Here is a 20,163-nt window from a genome sequence, read left to right on the forward strand (position 1 = left end):
GGAGACAGCTTCACCACGTCACTCACCATGTGCCTGTCACTCCAGGATGACACAGAAATAGAAAAGGTCACATATCTGACTTATGGGACGTTCAGATTATTGGAACCTAAAAATGAAGTTGATAGATGATGAAGTGGGTAAGAGTATTTAGTGCATCTATAACAGCCAGAGTATCATAAGTATGCTAAAAACTGCTACACACAAATGAGAAAAGCACTAAATGAATGAATGATAGAGGGATGGACCCGGCTTTTCATCATTCAGTTCTCAGATATACAAATGCATGGAGTTACACTTTACAAAGATTTTTGAACTGTGGTAATCGTCAAAGAAGTACCAATTGAGTCACAGAAATACAATTTTTACCAATGATGTACATAGATATGAAAAGAATAGTAACCCTGCCCATTGTGGCTCAGTTGTTTGGAGCATTTCCAGACCCTGAAGGATGTGGGTTCAATTCCATGTCAGGATACATACCTGGGTTGTGAGTTTGATCCCAGTTGGCACATATCCAGGAAGAAAACTAATCGAAGTTTCTCGCCCTAATGAATGTTTCTTTCTCTTGCACTCTTTCCCCTCTCCCTCCCCACCCCCTTCCTCACTATGTGAGAATATCCTCAGCTGTGGCATAAAAAAAGAAGTAATATCTTCCTGTAATATGAGGGTGCAGGGAAAGGGACTCATTTTAGATGCGTGATGTTGGGACGACAGCTCTTTGGGAAGACAGTTTGTTCTTAACCCAATTCGAATGATTCCATTTGTGGAATATATCCTTAAAATGTCTCTTGTAAGTGTGCAGAGATTTTCAAGGGAGAAAATTGCAGAAAATGCCCAAGATGCCCACATACAAGATTGTCAAACAAATGAAGGTGTGTAATAATGTTGAAAATCACGAAGGTCTTCAAAGATGAGTACTCTTAGCACTCATGGATACACAGATGTCCCTAATACTATGGTGGAGTAAAAACACTAACTTTCACAATTAGTGTACAGTCCCATTTCTTTACCAGCTTTTCTGGTGGTTTACCTGACCTACAATTAACTGCACATAGTTAAAGCAAATGATTTGACGCCTTTTGACATTTGTATCCACTTGAGATATCATCGTCATGAGGCAGATACGTCCATTAGCCCATAATGTTTTTCTTTAATTTTGCACACCCTCCAACCTCCAGCAACCATTGGGTTTAGTTTGCTTTTTCTAATAATTTTTTTCTTATAATTTATTTATTTTTAGGGAGAAGGGAAAGGAGGCAGAAAAAGGTGGAGAGAAACATGAATGTGTGGTTGCTTCTTGCACACCCACTACTGGGGACCCAACCCAAAACCCAGGCATGTGCTCGGACTGGGAATTGAACTGGTGACCCTTTGGTTCACAGGCTTGCACTCAATCCACTGAGCTACACTAGCCAGGGCCTATTTTAAAATTTCATATGTGGAATCATATGGCACATATGTTTATTTTTATATCTTAATTTCTTACCCTTCTCATCATTTCTTTGAGGTTCTCTCATGCCTAACATATATTTAAATCGTTCCCTTCATTTTTTTTCCTTGTTTCTTTTTTATTGTTTTGAGAGAGAGATGACAGTGTGTCAGAAACATCAATCAGTTGTGTTTGGCACAAGCCCTGAACTTGGGTCCTATCTGCAATCTTTGGTGCACTCGACAGCGCTCTAACCAGCTGTACTGTAGCCGACTTCTACTTATTGCTGAGTAATATTGTACTTCCTGTATACATCACCATGTGTTTATCCTTTCACTTGATGATGAACGCTAGGATTGCTTCCAGTTCTAGACTCAAGGGGTGGGTATCAATCTCTGGATTTATGTGTCCAGTGAGGTCTTTCATGGGGTAGGAAGACAGCTGCTTACCACTGCTGCGTTCCTTGTTACCGCCTAGGAAGGAGGACTACATGTGCCAGGATCTGCCCTCTTTTAATGTGACTTTTTGTGTAAGATCTCACAGTTTTTAAAGTGTTTGGATGAACCTTAAAGTGCATGTGCATAGTCTGGACTTAGGGCAGCCCCGTAGGCTTTAAACAGAAATAGAAGATCCCATGGGACAAGGCACAACATGCTTGAAGTGCGTGTGGTCACCAGGGGGGATTTAGTGTGCTAAGGGGAGGTGTGAGGAGCCAGCCCAAGGGCCAGGCCACTCCTGGGCAGTGTAGGAATTTGGGAGCTTCAGTGGCACGTGGGGAGGCACAGGACAGGCACTCCTGTGTACAGGCGTACTCCTGTACACAGGTGATACTCCTGGCATACAGGCACAGGAGTATCAGCTCTTACTTTATCTTCAGTAATAACAGGCAATATTTTGAGAAGCACAGTTGTCTGGGGACATGCAGGACGAGGCCTGGAAGGAAGGAGCCAGGTGCAGTGAACCCTCCCTGGGTGTGTGGGATCCTTTGATGCGCTCCTCCAAGCCTGTTTTCTCCCTCTGTCTCTTCAGGGTTTCCTCCCAGCACTGAGCTGTGCTGGCCGCATTTGCACCCACTCCCAATGAGGCCTTTCTCGCTCTGTGCTCACCTCCCTACAACTCACTGTCTCACATCACAGCTTGTCTTCTCCCTCTGTGCCCACAACAGGCTTGCCTCATGGTGTCTTGGGAACATCCTCCCTCCCAGTGTGGTTAACTGCATGTTTTGTCATCTCTTTCCCCTCCCCTCAGACTTGGAGACTGAAGGGGCCATGAACGATTCGGACCCAGAGAAGGACTCTTGGGAAGACAGAACATCCATTGCGATGGTGGAAGGACTTATGAGGAATGGAGCCCAGGATTATGCCTGTGAAAAAGTGGGGATACAGGGGGACAGGGTGGGGCAGCTACACAGGAGCACGGGGACCTGTCAGGGGCATTTGGACATGTCCCAGGTGTTAGCCCGTGGTGGTTCTGAATTTAATGCATTTGTCCACCAGAGCCCCATGCTGGCCCCACCAAGAGGAGAAGGGACACACTCATTCACCACGTGTGGGGAGAACTCAAGTACTTCCAGCCTCAGTTCTCCCTCCCAGCTTTGTGCAGAGAAGAAGACATCCAAGTGTGGACACTGTGACAAGGGTTTCAGTTATAGTTCCTCCTTGTGGAAGCACCAACAAATCCGCACTGGGGAGAAGCCATATTTGTGCAGGGCGTGTAGCAAGTCCTTTAGCCAGGAGGATAACCTCATCCTACACCAGAGGACGCACACCAGGGAGAAGCCTTATGTGTGCAGGGAGTGCGGCAAGGCGTTCAGATGGAATAGTCACTTCATCAAGCATCTGAGGATGCACTCCGGGGACATGCAGTACACGTGCAGGGACTGTGGCAAGGTCTTCAGGAAGAAAAAGTACCTCGTGCAGCATGAGAGGACGCACACTGGGGAGAAGCCATATGTGTGCGGGGACTGCAGCAAGGCCTTCAGTAAGAAATCAAGCCTCAAGTTGCATCAGCGAATGCATACCGGGGAGAAGCCATACTCCTGTGGGGACTGCGGTAAGGCCTTCACACAGAAATCGATCCTATGTGTTCATCAAAGGACACACACAGGGGAGAAGCCTTATGTGTGTGGGGACTGTGGCAAGGCTTTCAGAGAGAATAGGCACCTCATCGAGCATCAGAGGTTGCACACTGGAGAAAAGCCATACATGTGTGGGGACTGTGGCAAAGTCTTCAGCAGGAAATCGACTCAGTATGCCCATCACAGGACACACACCGGAGAGAAGCCATACATGTGTGGGGATTGTGGCAAGGCCTTCAGCAGGAAAGGGTACCTCGTTCTGCATGAAGGGATGCACACTGGGAAGAAGCCGTATGTGTGCGGGGACTGTGGCAAGGCCTTCACTGCAAATGGCAGCCTCATGGTGCATCAGAGGACGCACACCGGAGAGAAGCCTTACACGTGCGGGGATTGTGGGAAGGCCTTCAGCCGGAGAAGGTATCTCATCCTGCATGAGATGACTCACACTGGGGAGAAGCCGTACTCTTGTGGGGACTGCAGCAAAGCCTTCAGCCAGAAATGGAGCCTCTATGTGCATCAGCGGACGCACAGTGGGGAGAAGCCATACACGTGTGGTGTCTGCAGCAAGGCCTTCAGCCAAAAATCGAACCTCATTGTGCATCAAAGGACGCACACCAAGGAGAAGACATGCATGTGAGGGGAGTTGGACAAGGCAGTTAGCAAGAACTACTTTCAGGCATCCCAGGCACCAGACACTGGGTAGTAGCACCACCAGTGCTCCATCTGAGTAAAGGACTTCATGACATTCTCATTCCCTACAGAATATCCTGACCAGCCCCCCTGGGAAGAAGCTTTATAAGTGCAGCCAGTGTGGAAAAGCCTTCATCAGGAATCTTGCTCCCTGTCCACAGGAGGATCGTGTGGGAGACAAGCCCTACGCGTGTGGCAAGTGCAGGAAAACCTTCAGCAGGAATTTCTACCTCACATGACACATAGCAGGGAATTGGGGGATCTTAGAGTCCAAACCCAACTGGTAGGTTCTGAGCCCATGGGTCAGTGCCAGAGTTGATATTGGGGCCATGGGTAGGATGCAAGAGAAGTCCTGATCAGATGTGTCTTAGGAATATGGGTGGTGAGGATAGGCCACGGAATTCTCAACATTTGGTTCCCCAGCAGCTGCAGGACCTGGTGCCAAGCAAGCCCTCCTACACGTATAGTATCTGGGAGCATGGCCAAAGGCACTGTGTCTCTGGTCTTCATCTCCTGTATCGTAAAATGCAGGAGAGGAAGGAGAAAGGAATGGGGGGGGCTCCATGAGGGATTGTCTCTTTGTGACACATGCCTGGATCTTGTCTAGAGGTCAGGTTGTCACATCTGTGGGTGTCCTCATTTACCCCACACCCAGCTCCCAGTTTCCCTGCAACAGTAGAAGGTGCCAAGTATTGTATGAGGGGAAGAAAAAAAAAATTGGGGCATCGGAACTAGCAATAATTGCATTAGAAGCCATAGTTTCTCATAAGGGGCTGTTAGGTTTTTTTAAATAGAACTTTACATTAACAGAGACCAACATCATTTTAAACAATCATAAGGTGCAAATGGTACATGTCCTGTGAAAATGAGTGTGAATGCTTTGGAGGAGGGGATCCAAATACTCCCCCAGGAACCTCAGCAACCCAGAAAGCCTACCCAAGGTTTGAGGCCACCTACCCCTCCTAGCCCGGCGTTACTGGCTTGGGAATGGTCAGACCAGGTGGCAGGGCCCAAACCTTCAGTAGCAGAGATTGGGAAAGTGCCTGTTCTGCTGAAACACAGCCTTTTGGTCCCCTCCCTGCAGGGCCATTTACGTTACAGGAGAAAAATCCTCTCTCACGTGACAGTGTCCTGACCCACCCCGTGCAACCAGAATTCCTGTGAAAATAAAGTGCCTTCAGTCAGGCGGGGGCATTACCTAATCTATGCCTCAACCACAGCCTAGGTCATGTCTTACTTAATATTTCATTAAGTCATGTTGATAGCAACCTCTTAATAATAAATAGCAAACAATATAAGAATGGTACTCTGTTAACAATAAAACAATATATAAAGCATTTATTAATAAATGGGAAACTATTAACTATTTTGTACAGGTGGTTATTTGAGATGATGCTGTGGGTAAATGGCTGCTGACTGGTCCCTGTGGCATAGCGCCCTCCTGCTCATCACCTAAAGGGTAGAGTTGGTGGTGACCAATACTTAAGACTGTCTCCCACTTCTGTATAGTTGCTCATCTACTGAAGTGCTGCAGTGGGACAGACAGAGCACAGTGCAGTTATGCCCTGGCCTGAAACTGGGCCCCTGCTGGTGGTTCAGTTAGTAAAGCATTGCTCCAATATGCCAAGATTGCAGGTTCAATCACTGTCAGGTGCCTACAAGAAAAAACCAATGAATCCTTTAATGAGTGCGACAAGTTTCCTGGGTGTTCCTACACCTGAAACTGGTTTAGAAAGGGAGAGAAACATCAATGTGTGGTTGCCTTTCACGCATCCCCCACCGGGAATCTAGCCCCCAACCTGGGCACGTGCCCTGACTGGGAATGGAACCAGTGACCCTTGAGTTCACAGGCCAGCAGTCTATACACTGAGCCACACCAGTCAGTGCTAGTAATTTTCTGCAAATCAGCAGGACTGTCAGTACCCTTCGCTGGACGCTGGAGATCTGTATAGGGGTACAGCGTCCTTTACAGCCTCCACCCACGCCCCTACATTCCTCAATTTCTCCCCCTCCAGCTCGCTGAGCTCACTGGTCCTCCGGCGTAGCGCAACGCACCCCAGTCTCACTTTCCTCCCATCCTCCTCCTCCACACCCCGCTCCTCCCTGTCTCCGTCCTGCCCCACTGTTTTCCTTCCGCTCCCCGATCCACTGGGGTTTATTGGCTCTGGTGCCGCGGACCTCTCGCGAACCCCGCCTTCGAGCTCTTGTGCCTCAGGGGCTTCTGGGACAAGGAGCCTTTGGACCGCCCCACAGGCTCGAATCCGCTCAGCTGCTCTCACTCCCCGGGAGCCAGGTGAGGACGCAATGTCGGCGCGCGGGGTTCTGGGAAGTGTAGTAGCCGATCCGCGCAGGCGCAATGCTGTCAGTGGGTCCTACGTGACGCTACTCGAATTGTGGGGGTGCTGCGTGGCCTTTGCGGGGACCAGACCGAGACGCGACGACACTGGGTGCGCATCTGGGCGTGGTCGTGGGGTTGAAGGTGCTGCCTGTGGCTGTGTGTGTGTGTTTGTGTGTTGGACTGAGACTCCCGGGCGGTCTCTTTGTGTCTTGTGGTGTAACACTGCGTGTGTCCGGGAGGCTAGTTTTTCGCCTTCGCTCGTGTGTGTGTGTCGGCTGCCTGCCTTGGCCTCTCCGGCGTCCTCAGTGTCCACATCTCTGTACGTGTCAGCCTTTATTTCCGTCCGCGGGGTCTCCCTGTGAGGGCGCCGTCCAGGTGTCCACCTGTGTGTGGCCTCTTCCTCTGAGCCTGCCTGGGTTTCTGGTGACAGTGCGTGTGGGGTGCGCCTGTTCTGTCCAAGCCTTTCCCTGTCTTTGTGCGCCTGGGCCTCTGTCTCTGGGCATGGCTTACACGTGGGTGGGTGTGTCAGGGGTGCCCTACCTAGAGCGTGGAGAAGACGGCCCTCCTGGACAGGCGGGCCTGGCGGAGCTGCCTCCCTGCTGTAGTCAGAGCCCATCTCCTTCCTGCCCTCAGAGCCTCCCCTGGCCCTGGGAGGGCAGGACGTGTGTGGTAGCCAGGTGTGGGGTCAAGAAAGAGGGTCAGAGACCCTACCCCATGCTGACCACTGTGGATTGTTCAGGGAGTGTGTTGGGGGCCCAGAGTATCGTTCTGGGCATTATACAGGCCTCCCGGTGACTCTGAGTTAGGGACCCTCACCATCTCCATTTGCAGATAGTGAAATTGAGGTTCAGAGACTTTAAGTGAATCATCCAACTCCACACCCAGGCATTCAGGTACCAGAGCCACCACCCTAAGCACCCCACACTGGGGAATTCTTGTTTCCCCTTAGAAACCATGGAGGTCAGGGAATGTCAGAAAGCTAGGATAGAAGAGGAGGAGCAGGAGCAGCTGCCACCCCTGGCTGTGCAGCCACAGATCTAGGGCCACTCTGGGTTCAGTGGTTGCTCGCCCAGTACACATGCTATTTCCAGGGCCACTGTGCCTTCATGCCTCCTTTTAAATAAAGTAAAATTGGAGTAGTGTTTGCATTGCCATAAGGACAAAAACAGTCCAAGCAGGATTAGATTTGCATTTTCTCTTATGATACCAATATAAATGATAATATTTTCAAGTGTGCCTACCGGTGTCAGCTGACCTGGGCCCACTCTGCTTCCTAAGTAACTCAGAGCCAGGGAGGAGGGGGCAGAGCATCCCGTTCCTCCCTCCAGACTATTGGACTGGGTGTGTGCACAAGTGTGTGTGTTGGAGGAGTGACAGTGTATTAGTGTGATGTGTGCACCAAGCACATGGACTCTGATGTACTCAGCCCAACCCTAATCCCACCCTTACCTTCTTGGGCACATGGCTTATCTTTCTGGGCCTCAGTTTCCTCATCTGTGAACTGGGGTGCCTAGAAAGAGCCCCCACATTGCAGGATGTCAGGAGGATTAAATCAGGGACATTAGTCCAGGATGTAAGATGCCATAGGCCCCCTGCATGCATTCGCTATTAACATGTGTGCCTGTCCTGGTTTGCTGGTCTTGTAGTAGGTGGGTGTGTCATGTCTGCATTGAGGTCACCCCTTCACCTGATCTCTCAGTGCCTTTTTCTTTCTCTGTGTACAGCATGCCCGTGCCTGGGTCACCATGGGCACTGGAAAGATGGCCACCCATCTGCGTACCAAGGAGTTCCTGGTGAGTCATGTCACCCTCTGGCTCCTCCTTCCTTAGGGTCAGGCTTGGTGGCAGTGATGACCCATGGCTGGCCCACTCCCCTTCAGGCCCCAGGCCCCTCTTCCTGTCTCCTAGGGTTGTGTCCACCCTGAGTTGGGAGAGTACTGTCCTGACAGTTTATGAACCACTGGGTCAGGATGGCTCAGGTGTGAGCTGTCCTACCCTGAAGCTGTCAGGAGACACCCGTGGGCACCTGAGAAGTTGCAGTTTAAACATATTGAATGAGTGTAACAGACGTCCTTTGTAGGATGTGCTGGAAGAGGGATCTTCAGAAGTAGGCAGGGGCACTAAATGCCCAGGGGACTAGAGGAGGATGCCTCTGGTGAGGGACCCATGAGTGTCCCTGACTGTCATCATGATGTTTTATGATGTTTTAGTGGGTAGCTATTTGTGGTATTATTCTCTACATTTTCTTCTATAAAAGATACACATTACAAAAAAATATATACATATGTAGCTCAGTTAGTTACAGAACCATCTTGATACGCCAAAGGTGTGGGTTCCATCCCTGATCACAGCACAAAGGAGAAGCAGTCGGTGAATTCATCAATAAGTGGAACAATACTCTTTCTCTTTCCATCTCTCAAATCAGTAAATTATACATATACATATATTTTTTATTTTTATACACACACATATACATGTAGGCATGAATCTTTTTATTTTATGTCTACTAAAGGATATTTTCTTTGAGTTTTAGGGATAGAGTGAGAGAGAAGAAATACAGATGTGAGAGAGAAACGTCCATCTGTTGTATAGAACCGCACCCTGGGTCAAACCCGCTACCTTTTGGTGTGCGGCACAATGCTCCTCAGACTGAACCATCGGCCAGGGGTGAGCAATAATCTTTGTCCTGCATTTTGAATGATTTTTCTTCTCTTTCTTTTTTTTTTTTAAATTATGAATGGTGAAGCAAGTATGTAACGATTTTATTTATTTTTTAGTGAGAGTATAAGGGAGGGAGAAATAAAGGGAGAGAAACATTGTAGTGGGCTACAAACGTCACTGGGTTGCCTCTTGCACACCCCATTTGGGACCTGGCCCACAACCCAGACATGTGTCCTGACTGGGAATCGAACGGGAGACCTTTGTTTCACAGGCTGGCGCTCAATCCACAGGGACACACCAGCCAGGGCTTTATGTTTTCATTATGGGCGTATCCTTGCCAAGAACCTTGAGGAGGGTATTTTTAAGGCCGGAAAGAGTCTTCATATTTACAGGTTGGGACCATTTATTCTCCCACTACCATGCAGCAGGGGCTGCTAATGTTTCCCGTTGGCCATCGTTCAGTGCTTATTCTAACTCATTGAATAGAAATTACAAGGGGTATACACTATCTTACCGTAAGTGACAACTGATGTCACATGATGTATTTCTGTGTAGCATTGTTGGTGGTATTAGTGAGGCTTGTTTTGTAGAAAGTATTTATTCGGCCCTGGCTGGTATGGTTCTGTGGATTGAGTGCCAGCCTGCAAACCTAAGGGTCCCCAGTTCAACTCCCAGTCAGGGCACATGCTTGGGTCGTGGGCCAGGTCTCCAACAGGGAGCACTCGAGAGGCAACCACACACTGATGTTTCTGTCCCTCTTTTTCTCTCCCTTCCCTATCTCTAAAAATAAATGAATAAAATCTTTTTTTTTAAAGGAAGAAAATATTTATTCACCATTTATGTAGACAAATTATCCTTTACTTTGCTGATCCTCAGGAATCTTAGTATTTCTAGGTTTTTATTCTATTAAGATTTTATTTATTTTTATAGAGAAGGTAATAGAAGGAGAAATGAAGGGGAGAAACATCCATGTGTGAAAGAAACATTGATCGATTGCCTCCCATATGCACCCCAAACAGGGACTGTACCCTCAACCTTTGTTTTTACAGACAAAGCTCCAGTAAGATGAATCACCCATTCAGGGCTGGACATTTCTTACCAATGGAATCATACAACATGTGGTTTTTGTGTCTGGCTGCTTTCCCTTAGCATCATGTTTTTTGATGTTCTGAGTTACAGCAGGTGTGCTTTTTCACGGCTGTATACTAATCTATTATACAGGTAGACCCTGTGTGTGTGCATTTATCAGGTGGTAACACTTGGGTTGTTTCCACTTTTTGGTTTTTATTACTAATTCTGCTATAAACGTTCATGTATAGTTTTTTGTTTCAGGCTCTCATTTCTCTTAAGTGTAGGAGTAGAAATTATGGGTCCTTTGATAACAGCATATTTAACCATTTAAGGAACGATCTGACTGTTTCTAACGTGGCTGCACCATGATGTCTCCACTGTTACTTTCTCTGTGATGTTGCCTTGGTTTCCTCCTTAGGATTCCTGATGGTCATTTCCGTGTGGTTGGGACTTGGGTGTTCAGTTTCCTTTTCTTAATCTCTTTTTAGCATAATTACATTCTGATATTTCTTAAAAAAAGAACCTGTCCTAGCTGTGTTGCTCAGTTGGTTGTAGCCCTATCGTCACACCAAAAGCTTAATGGTTCAGTCCCTCGTTGGGCATGTGCATGACACAAACAGATTGATGTCTCTGTCTCTGACCTTGCCTTCCTCTCCCTCTAAACTCAATAAATATGTCCTTGACCGATAACTAAATAAAAACAGAACCTGATTTCAGCTCTTTGGAACTGGGTGAGGTTTTCCTTGTGTGAGTGGTTTGTGCCATTAGACAAGAATCCAAAACAGATGGAGCCCTGGAGTGAGTGGTCTCAGTCATGTGCCCACAGAGCGCTCAAGAGGGCATTAGTTCACTTGGGGGAAAGCCCCATTGCTATGGGAATCTTCCAATCCCTCCGAGGCAGGGGACCCTCTGTCTCACCACCCACATCTTTGCGACGTACATTGTGGGCTCCCAGAAGCCCAGGGCCATCTCTGATTGTCAGTCTGTCCCAGCCCGGGCTTGATGCGTGGAGACTGGTAAAAATTTCACTGAGAGAGTTCTTCCAGGCGGCAGTCTTAGGGACGACTTTCAGCAAGAATTATATTTAAAAAATTAAAATCAAACAAGTACAACAATAAAGAGGCGCAGGAGGAAACTTTGAGAAGTGGTAAAGTAAAAGAAACATTTTTCATTTTCACCCATATCTTTATTGATTTGGATACTTTGAGTATGTCAGCTATCTCCCACTACTGGCTTCTAGGGGGTGGAGGCCAGGGGTGCTGCTCCACATCTTCCAATGCATAAGACAGCCCCACAGCAGAGAATTATTTGGGCAAAATGTCGATAGTACCAAGAACTTCGCAAATCACTTTTGACATGTTCCATCAGTCACAGCACCTTTTCATACACTGCACAAATCTTTTTTGCATTTCAGTTTAACTTTTACCTTTATTGAAATAATAAAGCATATTGCACCGAAAATGTTGCATGTTTTCTTCCATCATCGTTATTGAAGTGGCAGCACAAAAATTCACCCTTTTTGATAAGTTTTTTATAAAATGCACACTGCGGTGACAGCTCTCATGGTATAATCTAACAAAATTGTTTCAAATGAAGTTAAAGGCACAACTAAGCACTACTAGAGCCATCGTACAGAAAAAAATGTAATGGATTTTTTTGCCAATCCAGTACTTCCAAATTTATCAAATTGTGTAGCTGTAATACCTGCTGCTTTTAGTACACCAGTCATACCTCAATAAAGTGGTTTTTTTAAAAACAAAATGATTGCCCGGCCGTGTGGCGCTGGTGGTTGGAGCATCGTCCTGTGCACAGAAGGGTGTGAGTGTGATCCCCAGCTCAGGGCAGATTTGACAGCCAGTTGATTGATGTTTCTCATGTCACTGTTTCCCTCTCCCCCTCTTTCTCTTCTCAAATCAATAAACACCTTTGGAAAAGGATTGCAAAAGAAAGAAATTATTTCCTTGGTTTTCCCAAAAGAAGAATGGGGTGAACAATCAAGTAATTATATAAATTAAGTATTAATGATAAGGAACATATAGAAGGTGTATATAAAATGTCCAATTAATGAAATGATAAGAGCACTAGTTGCCATTTTTGAGACTTCTTGCAGCCATACCACACTGTGGAATCACACATATGTGACCTCATTTAACCTTGTAACAGCTACAGAGGGGGCATTGTTACTAGGGGGTCCATTGAACAGAGGGGCTCAGAGAGGTTAAGACAGTTGTCAGAGGCATCACAGCTGGTGTGTGGGGCAAAGCTTAGATTTGGTTATGGGCTCACGAGCCCACACAGTTAACCACCGACTGCCTCGTACTGCTCTGTTGTCACATGGTGCTAGTTTGCAGGTAAGTTCTCCACTCGTGGACGGTGATCTGTGATTCGTGGTCCCTGACAGATACATTACTCAGCTTGGCGTGGGGCTGCTGTATCAAGGCACCACAGGCTGGGATCCTTGAACAAAAGGATTCTATTCTCACAGTTCTGGGGCCCAGAAGTCAGAGACCAAGGCATCAGCAGGGCCATGCCCCCTCTAAAGGCACTGATAGAGGGTCTGTTCCAGGTGTCACTTTCAGCTTCTGCTGGTCCTCTGGCTCGTGGCACCATCACTACCATCCTTACGTGGCATGTCCCTGCTTGCATGTCTCTCTGTCCAAATTTCTCCTTTTTAAAAGGACATCAGTTCTATGGCCTTAGGGGCCACCTTCTCGTGACCTCATCTTAACTCTACACCTACAGTGACCCTGTTCCCAATCAGGTCCCATCCTGAGGTGCTGAGGGTAGGTACTTCAACACAGGAACTCAACACAAAACTGAACCCGTAACATGGCTTAGACTAACACCTGGTGCAGAGCAATTGCCTAGTGACTAACAGATGTCATTACTGCTGTGGTGATGACATTGTCATTATGTCATCTTGTCGTCATCCACAAAGTGCTGAGCCATGTTCGTTTCTTGCATGGGGTCATGGCATAGCATCCTCAGTGCTCCCATGTACCATGTGAGCCTCAGGTATTGACCCACCTGCCCCCACCCAGATTGTCCCCCCAAAATCCAGCCATAGACCACACCTTCCAGCTTCCTGGACACCCCCTAGAGCTCAGGCACCTGTCATGATGCTATTGACCAGATTGTGGGTCAGCTACAGGGGTTTCCGTGTAACAGGTGTGAGGTGCTGTCTCACTGTGGTTTCAGTTTGCAGCTCTCTCATGATATCGAGTATGTTTAATATGTCTGTTGGCCATCTGTATGTCCTCTTTGGACAAGTGTCTATCCAGAGTCCTTGCCCTTGTTTTTTTCTTCTTTTTTTTGATATTGAAGTAGGGTTTTCTTTATCTTTTTTTTTGTATATTTTATTGATTATGCTATTACAGTTGTCCCAATATTTCCCCCTTTGCCCCTCTGTGTCTGGTATCCCTTTTCCCTCCAGCAATTTCCTCCACCTTAGTTCAAGTCCATGGATCCTTTACCCATTGTTTAAGTGGGTTTTTTGTCTTCCTGGTGAACATCCCCATAGTTTATTTGTCCCGCTGAGGACCATCCAGTGTGCTTAGGCACTAAGGACACTGAGTGGACAGGACCTTCAGAGCGCTGCACCTTATTGGTGCCATGTCAGGTGCATCCTGTGTGCCTTCCTGATCCCCTCATCCTTTCAGGCCACATCTCCTGACCTCTGTGAAGAGAGTCCTGTGGTGAGTGGTGTGCGCTTCCTCTTACAGGGGTTGGTGGCATTCAGGGATGTGATCGTGGACTTCACCCAGGAGGAGTGGCAGCAGCTGAAGCCTGCGCAGAAGGACCTGTACAGGGACGTGATGATGGAGGTCTACTGGAACCTGGTCTCGCTGGGTAAGGTGGCAGCTTCCCTGTGTTACTCACCACCTGCCTGTCACTTCAGGATGACACAGAAATAAAAAGGTAGACATATCTTACATGTAGGACATTCAAATTACTGGAAGTTAAAAATAAAGTGATGAAGTTGGGAAGAATGTTTACTGCATGTATAACAGTCAGGATTATAAATATATAAAGAGCTCCTAGGATTAAATGAGAAAAAGACAATGAATAATAGAAAGATGTACCAAGCTGATGAGCAGACAGTTCACAGATGTAGAAATGCATGGAGGTACACATTACAAAATATTTTTCAACATTACTATTAGTTGAAGAATTACCAACCATAAGGTACAGAGACATGGAAAAGAATACCAGCCCTGGCCGCTTGTGGCTGAGTTGTTTGGAGTGCCCTCCCATACACCAGAAGATTGGGGATTCAATTCCCTGTCAGGGTGCATATCTTGCTTGTCCCTTTGAACCCTAGCAGGGCACATACAGAAGGCAACTGATCAATCTTTCTCTCTTTCTCCCCCTGTCCCTCCCCATTTATTTCCTCCCTCTGGAAGCATATACTCTGGTGAGGCATGAAATAAAAGAGTAAGACAAGCGTGTAGTATGAAAATGTAGGGAAAGGTATCCTCATTTTAGGAGCCTGAATTGACAGCTATTTCGGGAGACAGTTTGGTGTTACCAACCAAGCTTCACACGATTTCATTTCTAAAATAAATCCTTTAATTAAGTGTGCAGAGTTTTTCAAAGGAAGAAAAATCTAGAGAAAGGCCCTAGATGCCCACCTACAAGGCTGACTGAACAAATCAGGATGTAGCAATATGATGGAAATCACTCTTCAAAGATGAGCAAACTTTGTAGTCACTGACACAGAGAGATGTCCCTGAATAATATTGTTCCTCTAACTTTCAGAATTAGTGTACAGTCCCATTTCTTTAACAGCCTTTGGTGGAGGTTTAACTGACCTACAATTACTGCACCTAGTTAAAGCAAGTGATTTGATGCATTTTGACATTTATATCCAGCTGGGAAATTGTCATGATGCAGACACATCCATTAGCCCAAGATCTTTTTCTTTCCTTTCCCCTACCCTCAGTCCCCCAGCCACCACTGTGGTTCAGTTTGCCTATTCTAGGATTTTATATATATGGAATCATATGGTGCATACTCTTTATTGATTATGCTATTAGTTGTCCCATTTCCCCCCCTTTATTCCCCTCTGCCCTGCACACCCCCTCCCACCTACATTCCCCCCCTTTAGTTCATGTCCATGATTCATACTTATAAGTTCTTTGGCTTCTACATTTCCTATACTATTCTTACCCTCCCCCTCTATCTTCTTTCTATCTTCTACCTACCATTTATGCTACTTATTCTCTGTACCCTTTCCCCCTCTCTCCCCATCACTCCCTCACTGATAACCCTCCATGTGATCTCCATTTCTGTGATTCTTTCCTGTTCTAGTTGTTTGCTTAGTTTGCTTTTGTGTTTGTTTTAGGTGTGGTTGTTAATAACTGTGAGTTTGCTGTCATTTTTACTGTTCATATTTTTTATCTTCTTTTTCTTAGATAAATCCCTTTAACATTTCATATAATAAGGGCTTGGTGATGATGAACTCCTTTAACTTGACCTTATCTGAGAAGCACTTTATCTGCCCTTTCATTATAAATGAAAACTTTGCTGGATACAGTAATCTTGGATGTAGGTCCTTGCATTTCATGACTTGGAATACTTCTTTCCAGCCCCTTCTTGCCTGCAAGGTTTCTTTTGAGAAATCAGCTGACAGTCTTATAGGAACTCCTTTGTAGGTAATTGTCTCCTTTTCTCTTGCGTCTTTTAAGATTCTCTCCTTGTCTTTAATCTTGGGTAATGTAATTACGATGTGCCTTGGTGTGTTCCTCCTTGGGTCCAGCTTCTTTGGGACTCTCTGAGCTTCCTGGACTTCCTAGAAGTCTATTTCCTTTGCTAGACTGGGGAAGTTCTCCTTCATTATGTGTTCAAATAAGTTTTCAATTTCTTGGTCTTCCTCTTCTTCTGGTACCCCTTTATTTCACTTAGCATAGCCTTCATTTTTTCATCTAATTTGAGACCAAATTCAACCAATTCTGTGAGTTTCCTTATTACCAGTGTTTTGAACAGTGCATCTGATAGATTGGCTATCTCTTTGTGGCTTAGTTGTATTTTTCTGGAGCTTTGATCTGTTCTTTCATTTGGGCTTTTTTTTTTTGTCTTGGGGTGCCTGAGCTACGAAAGGTAAGTGCCTAAGGCAGGTTCTGCTGAAATGACCCATGCGCTGGACTGTCTCGGAACGTGCAGGTAAAAATGCTGGAAGAACTTGTCCCCGTGTAAAAAGTCTACCCGCATCCACACAACTGCGGTTCCTTGGAAGAAAGTATGTTCTCTTGTGGAAGGGATTACTGCTCTTTTCTTCCCAAGTTTTCCGCCTGCCGCATTCTTTCCCTAGCTCTCTCATTTTTTAATTCCACCACCGCGAACCAGGTATTGCATTGATTCGTGTGCTTATCAAAACTGAACAACTTCAGTCTTTCTCATGGTAGCCATTCTCGTTGGTGCGCAGTCTTACCACATTCCACCTTTGATCTGATACTGAGAACCTGTTCAGGTGACTATTTGCCATCAGTATGTTCTCTTCGGTGACATGTCTGGTTCAAGTCTTTTGCCTTTTTTTTTCACTTCGGTGGTTTGCTTCATTATCATTCAGTTCTGAAAGTTCTGTACATATTCTTTTGATGTTAATTCTTTCTCTAAGTCTTTTATCAGATATGTGCTTTCCTACTATTTCTCCCACTCTGTGGGTAGTTTTTTCTCTTCCTAGATAGCATCATTTGAAAAGCCAACTTTTTTAATATTGATGGAGTCCAGTTTATTTTGTTGTTGTATGTACTTTTGGTGTTATATCTGAGGGACCATTGCCTAACTAAAGGCCATGAAGGCTTACTCTTGTTTTGTCTACAAGTTTTAGAATGTTAGCTATTTATTTAGGTCTTTGGTCAAATTTGAGTTAATTGTTGTGAATGATGTAAAAAGGGGCTAGTGTCACTGTTTTTATTTTAAATTAAATTTATTGTGACATTGGCTAATAGGATCATATAGCTCTCAAGTGTACATTTCGATGATGACTGATATGTATATTACATTGTGTGCCCACCACCCAAAGTCATGTCACCTTTGATCACATGTCGTTGCTTTTTTGAATGTACGTACCCAGGTGCCCCAGCACTGTTTGTTGATGAGAAGTTTGTAATTTGATGAAGTCCAATTTTTCAATTACTTTCTTTGGGGATTGCGTTTCTGAGCGTGTTCACAACCAAGACTCCTCTCTCCAGTCTGTGCAGCTGCAGGCCAGTTATGTCCCCAGTGTGTCTCAGACCCATGGGCCCCAAACACACCCACCGTCACCCTCCTTCCCTCCTCCCTCTGGAAACTTACCTCCAGCCTCCATGTCCCAAGCCACCACCTGCTCTGACATCCGGCATCTCCCCCACACCTCAGGTCATGAATCCAAGGTCTTTCTACTCTTTCTACCTTGCATACTTCTCATAATCCTTTCCCCCAGGATAAGATAGTTACAGGGGCCAGATAGTGACCCAGGTGTTTGTTAACGTGATCAAATTTGCTGGGTGACATTTTGGCTGTTGCTCAATTCTCAAAGCCTTGGTTTCAGCATCTGTAAAGTGAGTATAATCTTACCAGCAACTACTCACGTGCAGTGTGGGCTACTTTGTACCATGCCAGCACATGGCCGACACTCGGTGAAGGTTTATCAGGTGCCTTCCGTGTGCTGAAAACTGTATGAGCTGGGGACCAGTGAGGCTCTTGCCTTCACAGAGCTCACCCCCCACTGCAGGAGCAGGCAGTGGGTAGAAGGAGGAAGAGCACTATAATGGTCACTCACAATGATGTTGGCGAGAGAATGGCAGGTGGGATCTTCCTTTCCACAGCAGGGTGGACAGAAAGGGCCTCCCTGTGGGGGTCAAAGGCTCACTGAGGCTTGAGGATGAGCGCCCATGGGAAGGCTGGGGGAAAGGCAGGTGCAAAGGCTCTGAGGCGGAAAGCACTGGGCATGGATGAGGAAATCAAAGGGAAACAAGGATGAGTGGGGCTGGATGGCATAGAGGAGTCAGAAGAGTAGGAAGGCGTTGCCTGTGACCCCCAGGGTACCGGGAAGGTGCTGGAGGGTTTGGTCCGGCTCTGAGCTCCTCTTTCCGCAGAGTGGACAGTGGGTTGTACAGAGTGGGGGAGGCTGCTGCGTTGGCAGCAGTGATGGTGCGTTGGTCTGGTCCAGTTCAAGTTGTTCTCCTGTGCGGTGGCATTTGTTAACAGTCTGGATGGTGGGAGGGGATGGGTGAGTCAAGGATGACTGATAAATCTTATTTTTTAATTATAGGAAAATTTCTTTATTTTCTTTAAACATTTTATTTATTTATTTTTAGAGACTGGGAAGACAGGGAAACACAGTGAGAGAAACATCAGTATGTGAGAGATACATATATTGGTCGCCTGTCGCAAGCCCCAAACTGGGCACCTGGATCACAACCCAGGCTTGTGCTCTGACTGGGAATAGAACCAGCGACCTTTTGGTTCTCAGACTGGCATTCAGTCCACTGAGCCACACGAGCCAGGGCAAAATATTTTTTTTAATGGTTGCAAAACAGACATAAGATTAAATTAACTGTTTAACTATTTTGTTTCTGACCATTTAACTATTGTTATATGCACAGTTCCATGGCTTGATATGTAATCATGTTATTGTTCAACCATCACCACCATCCACCACCAGGACACTTATTCATCCCCAACTGACGATCCGTCTCCTCTAATGAGCAACGTCACATCCCCCGCCCCTGTTCCTGGCACCCTCGTCCTACTTTCTGCCTCTGTCACTTTGACAGTTCTGTTTGCCTCACATGAGTGGAATCATATGGTACAGGTCATAATGGTCTGTCTTATTTTGCTAAGTTACTTTGATAGGTCTTTTCTCGTTTCTGTTATTGGGGACTGGAGGTTCCTAGATCACTGGTTTGCATCCAGTGTGTTAGGTTTGCACAACAGAGAAGGAGGCCCTGTTTTATTTATTTATTTATTAGGCCTTGGTTTATTCTTTAGCAGAGATGAGAAAGGGGGTCTGGACAGGGGCATCCATTTAGGAGGTGTCCGCATAGAGACTGAAACCTGGGGTCTCAGGATTCAGGGGAGGGGTCTCAAACTCACTTGTTGTGGGGCCAGTGGGGCCTTAAATGGGGGTAGGGGTACAGCTACTTACCACTCCGATCTTTGTGGCCTCCTGTGATGGAGGGCTCCGTGCTCCTTTTTTAAATGAGATTTTTGCATAAGATCTCACAGTTTTTAATGTTGGGAGGAACCTTGATGTCCATGTGCAGTCTGGAACTCAGAGTAGCCCCTAGGTGGAAACAGAAATGGAGGAATCTATAGGAGGGGATTGGGATTGTCTTCCCATCTGAGCTGTGCTGTCCACCTTTGTACCCACTCCCAAGGGGACAGTTCTTATTCTCTACTCACCTCCCTCGACCTCACTGTGTCAAATCACGGCCTCCCTTCTCTCTCTGTCCCCATGACAGGCTGTCCCCTGCTCTTAGGATGTGCCTTGTGGCGCTTTGGGAAGGTCCTCCCTCCCAGCGTGGTTAACTACATGTTTGTCGTCATCTCTTTCCCCTCCCTCAGATGTGGAGACTAGACCTGACGCAAAAGAATCGGACCCACAGGAGGATGATTGGGAAGACAGACCGTCTGTTGTGGTTATTGCAGAAGGACCCACGAGGAATGGTGCCCGGGGTTACACCTGTGAAGGAGCAGGGACACAGGGTGACTGGGTGGGGTGGCAACAGGAGAGTCTAGGAACCTGTATGGGGCAGTCGGACATGTCCCAGGCATTAGCCCCTGAATATTGTGAATTTAAGACATTCGTCCTCCAAAGCCGCACGTGGGCCCCAATGATATCAGAGGGATGCAGGGGAGTGGAGACGCACCCATTCACTATGTGTAGGAAGGACTCAGGTACTTCAGTCCTCGT

The 20,163-nt window shown here is 46.6% G+C and overlaps 2 protein-coding genes across 2 annotated transcripts in view; both read left to right on the top strand.

Annotated features, from left to right (window-relative positions):
- The window catches only part of LOC112313489 (zinc finger protein 585A), a 97,276-nt gene that overhangs the window by 72,272 nt on the left and 4,841 nt on the right, over positions 1-20,163 (top strand). The window contains 1 exon segment of the mRNA XM_071219976.1: positions 2,595-4,139. Coding sequence (XP_071076077.1) covers positions 2,595-4,139 — 1,545 coding nt within the window.
- On the top strand, positions 6,540-19,870 carry LOC139440429 (zinc finger protein 300-like). Its single transcript, XM_071219975.1, has 4 exons — positions 6,540-6,643; positions 8,259-8,327; positions 13,988-14,183; positions 19,815-19,870. The coding sequence occupies exons 2-3, from the start codon at positions 8,280-8,282 to the stop codon at positions 14,177-14,179; spliced, it is 240 nt and encodes a 79-aa protein (XP_071076076.1). The 5' UTR covers positions 6,540-6,643; positions 8,259-8,279; the 3' UTR covers positions 14,180-14,183; positions 19,815-19,870.

Source organism: Desmodus rotundus, chromosome 12, assembly GCF_022682495.2.
Source record: "Desmodus rotundus isolate HL8 chromosome 12, HLdesRot8A.1, whole genome shotgun sequence".
In the NCBI taxonomy this organism is placed as follows: domain Eukaryota; kingdom Metazoa; phylum Chordata; class Mammalia; order Chiroptera; family Phyllostomidae; genus Desmodus; species Desmodus rotundus.

Coding starts and splice junctions, on each gene's coding strand:
- LOC139440429 (XM_071219975.1), top strand. CDS start 8,280: ATGGGCACTGGAAAGATGGCCACCCATCTGCGTACCAAGGAGTTCCTG. Junction 8,328..13,987: donor TGCGTACCAAGGAGTTCCTG/GTGAGTCATGTC, acceptor TTCCTCTTACAG/GGGTTGGTGGCATTCAGGGA.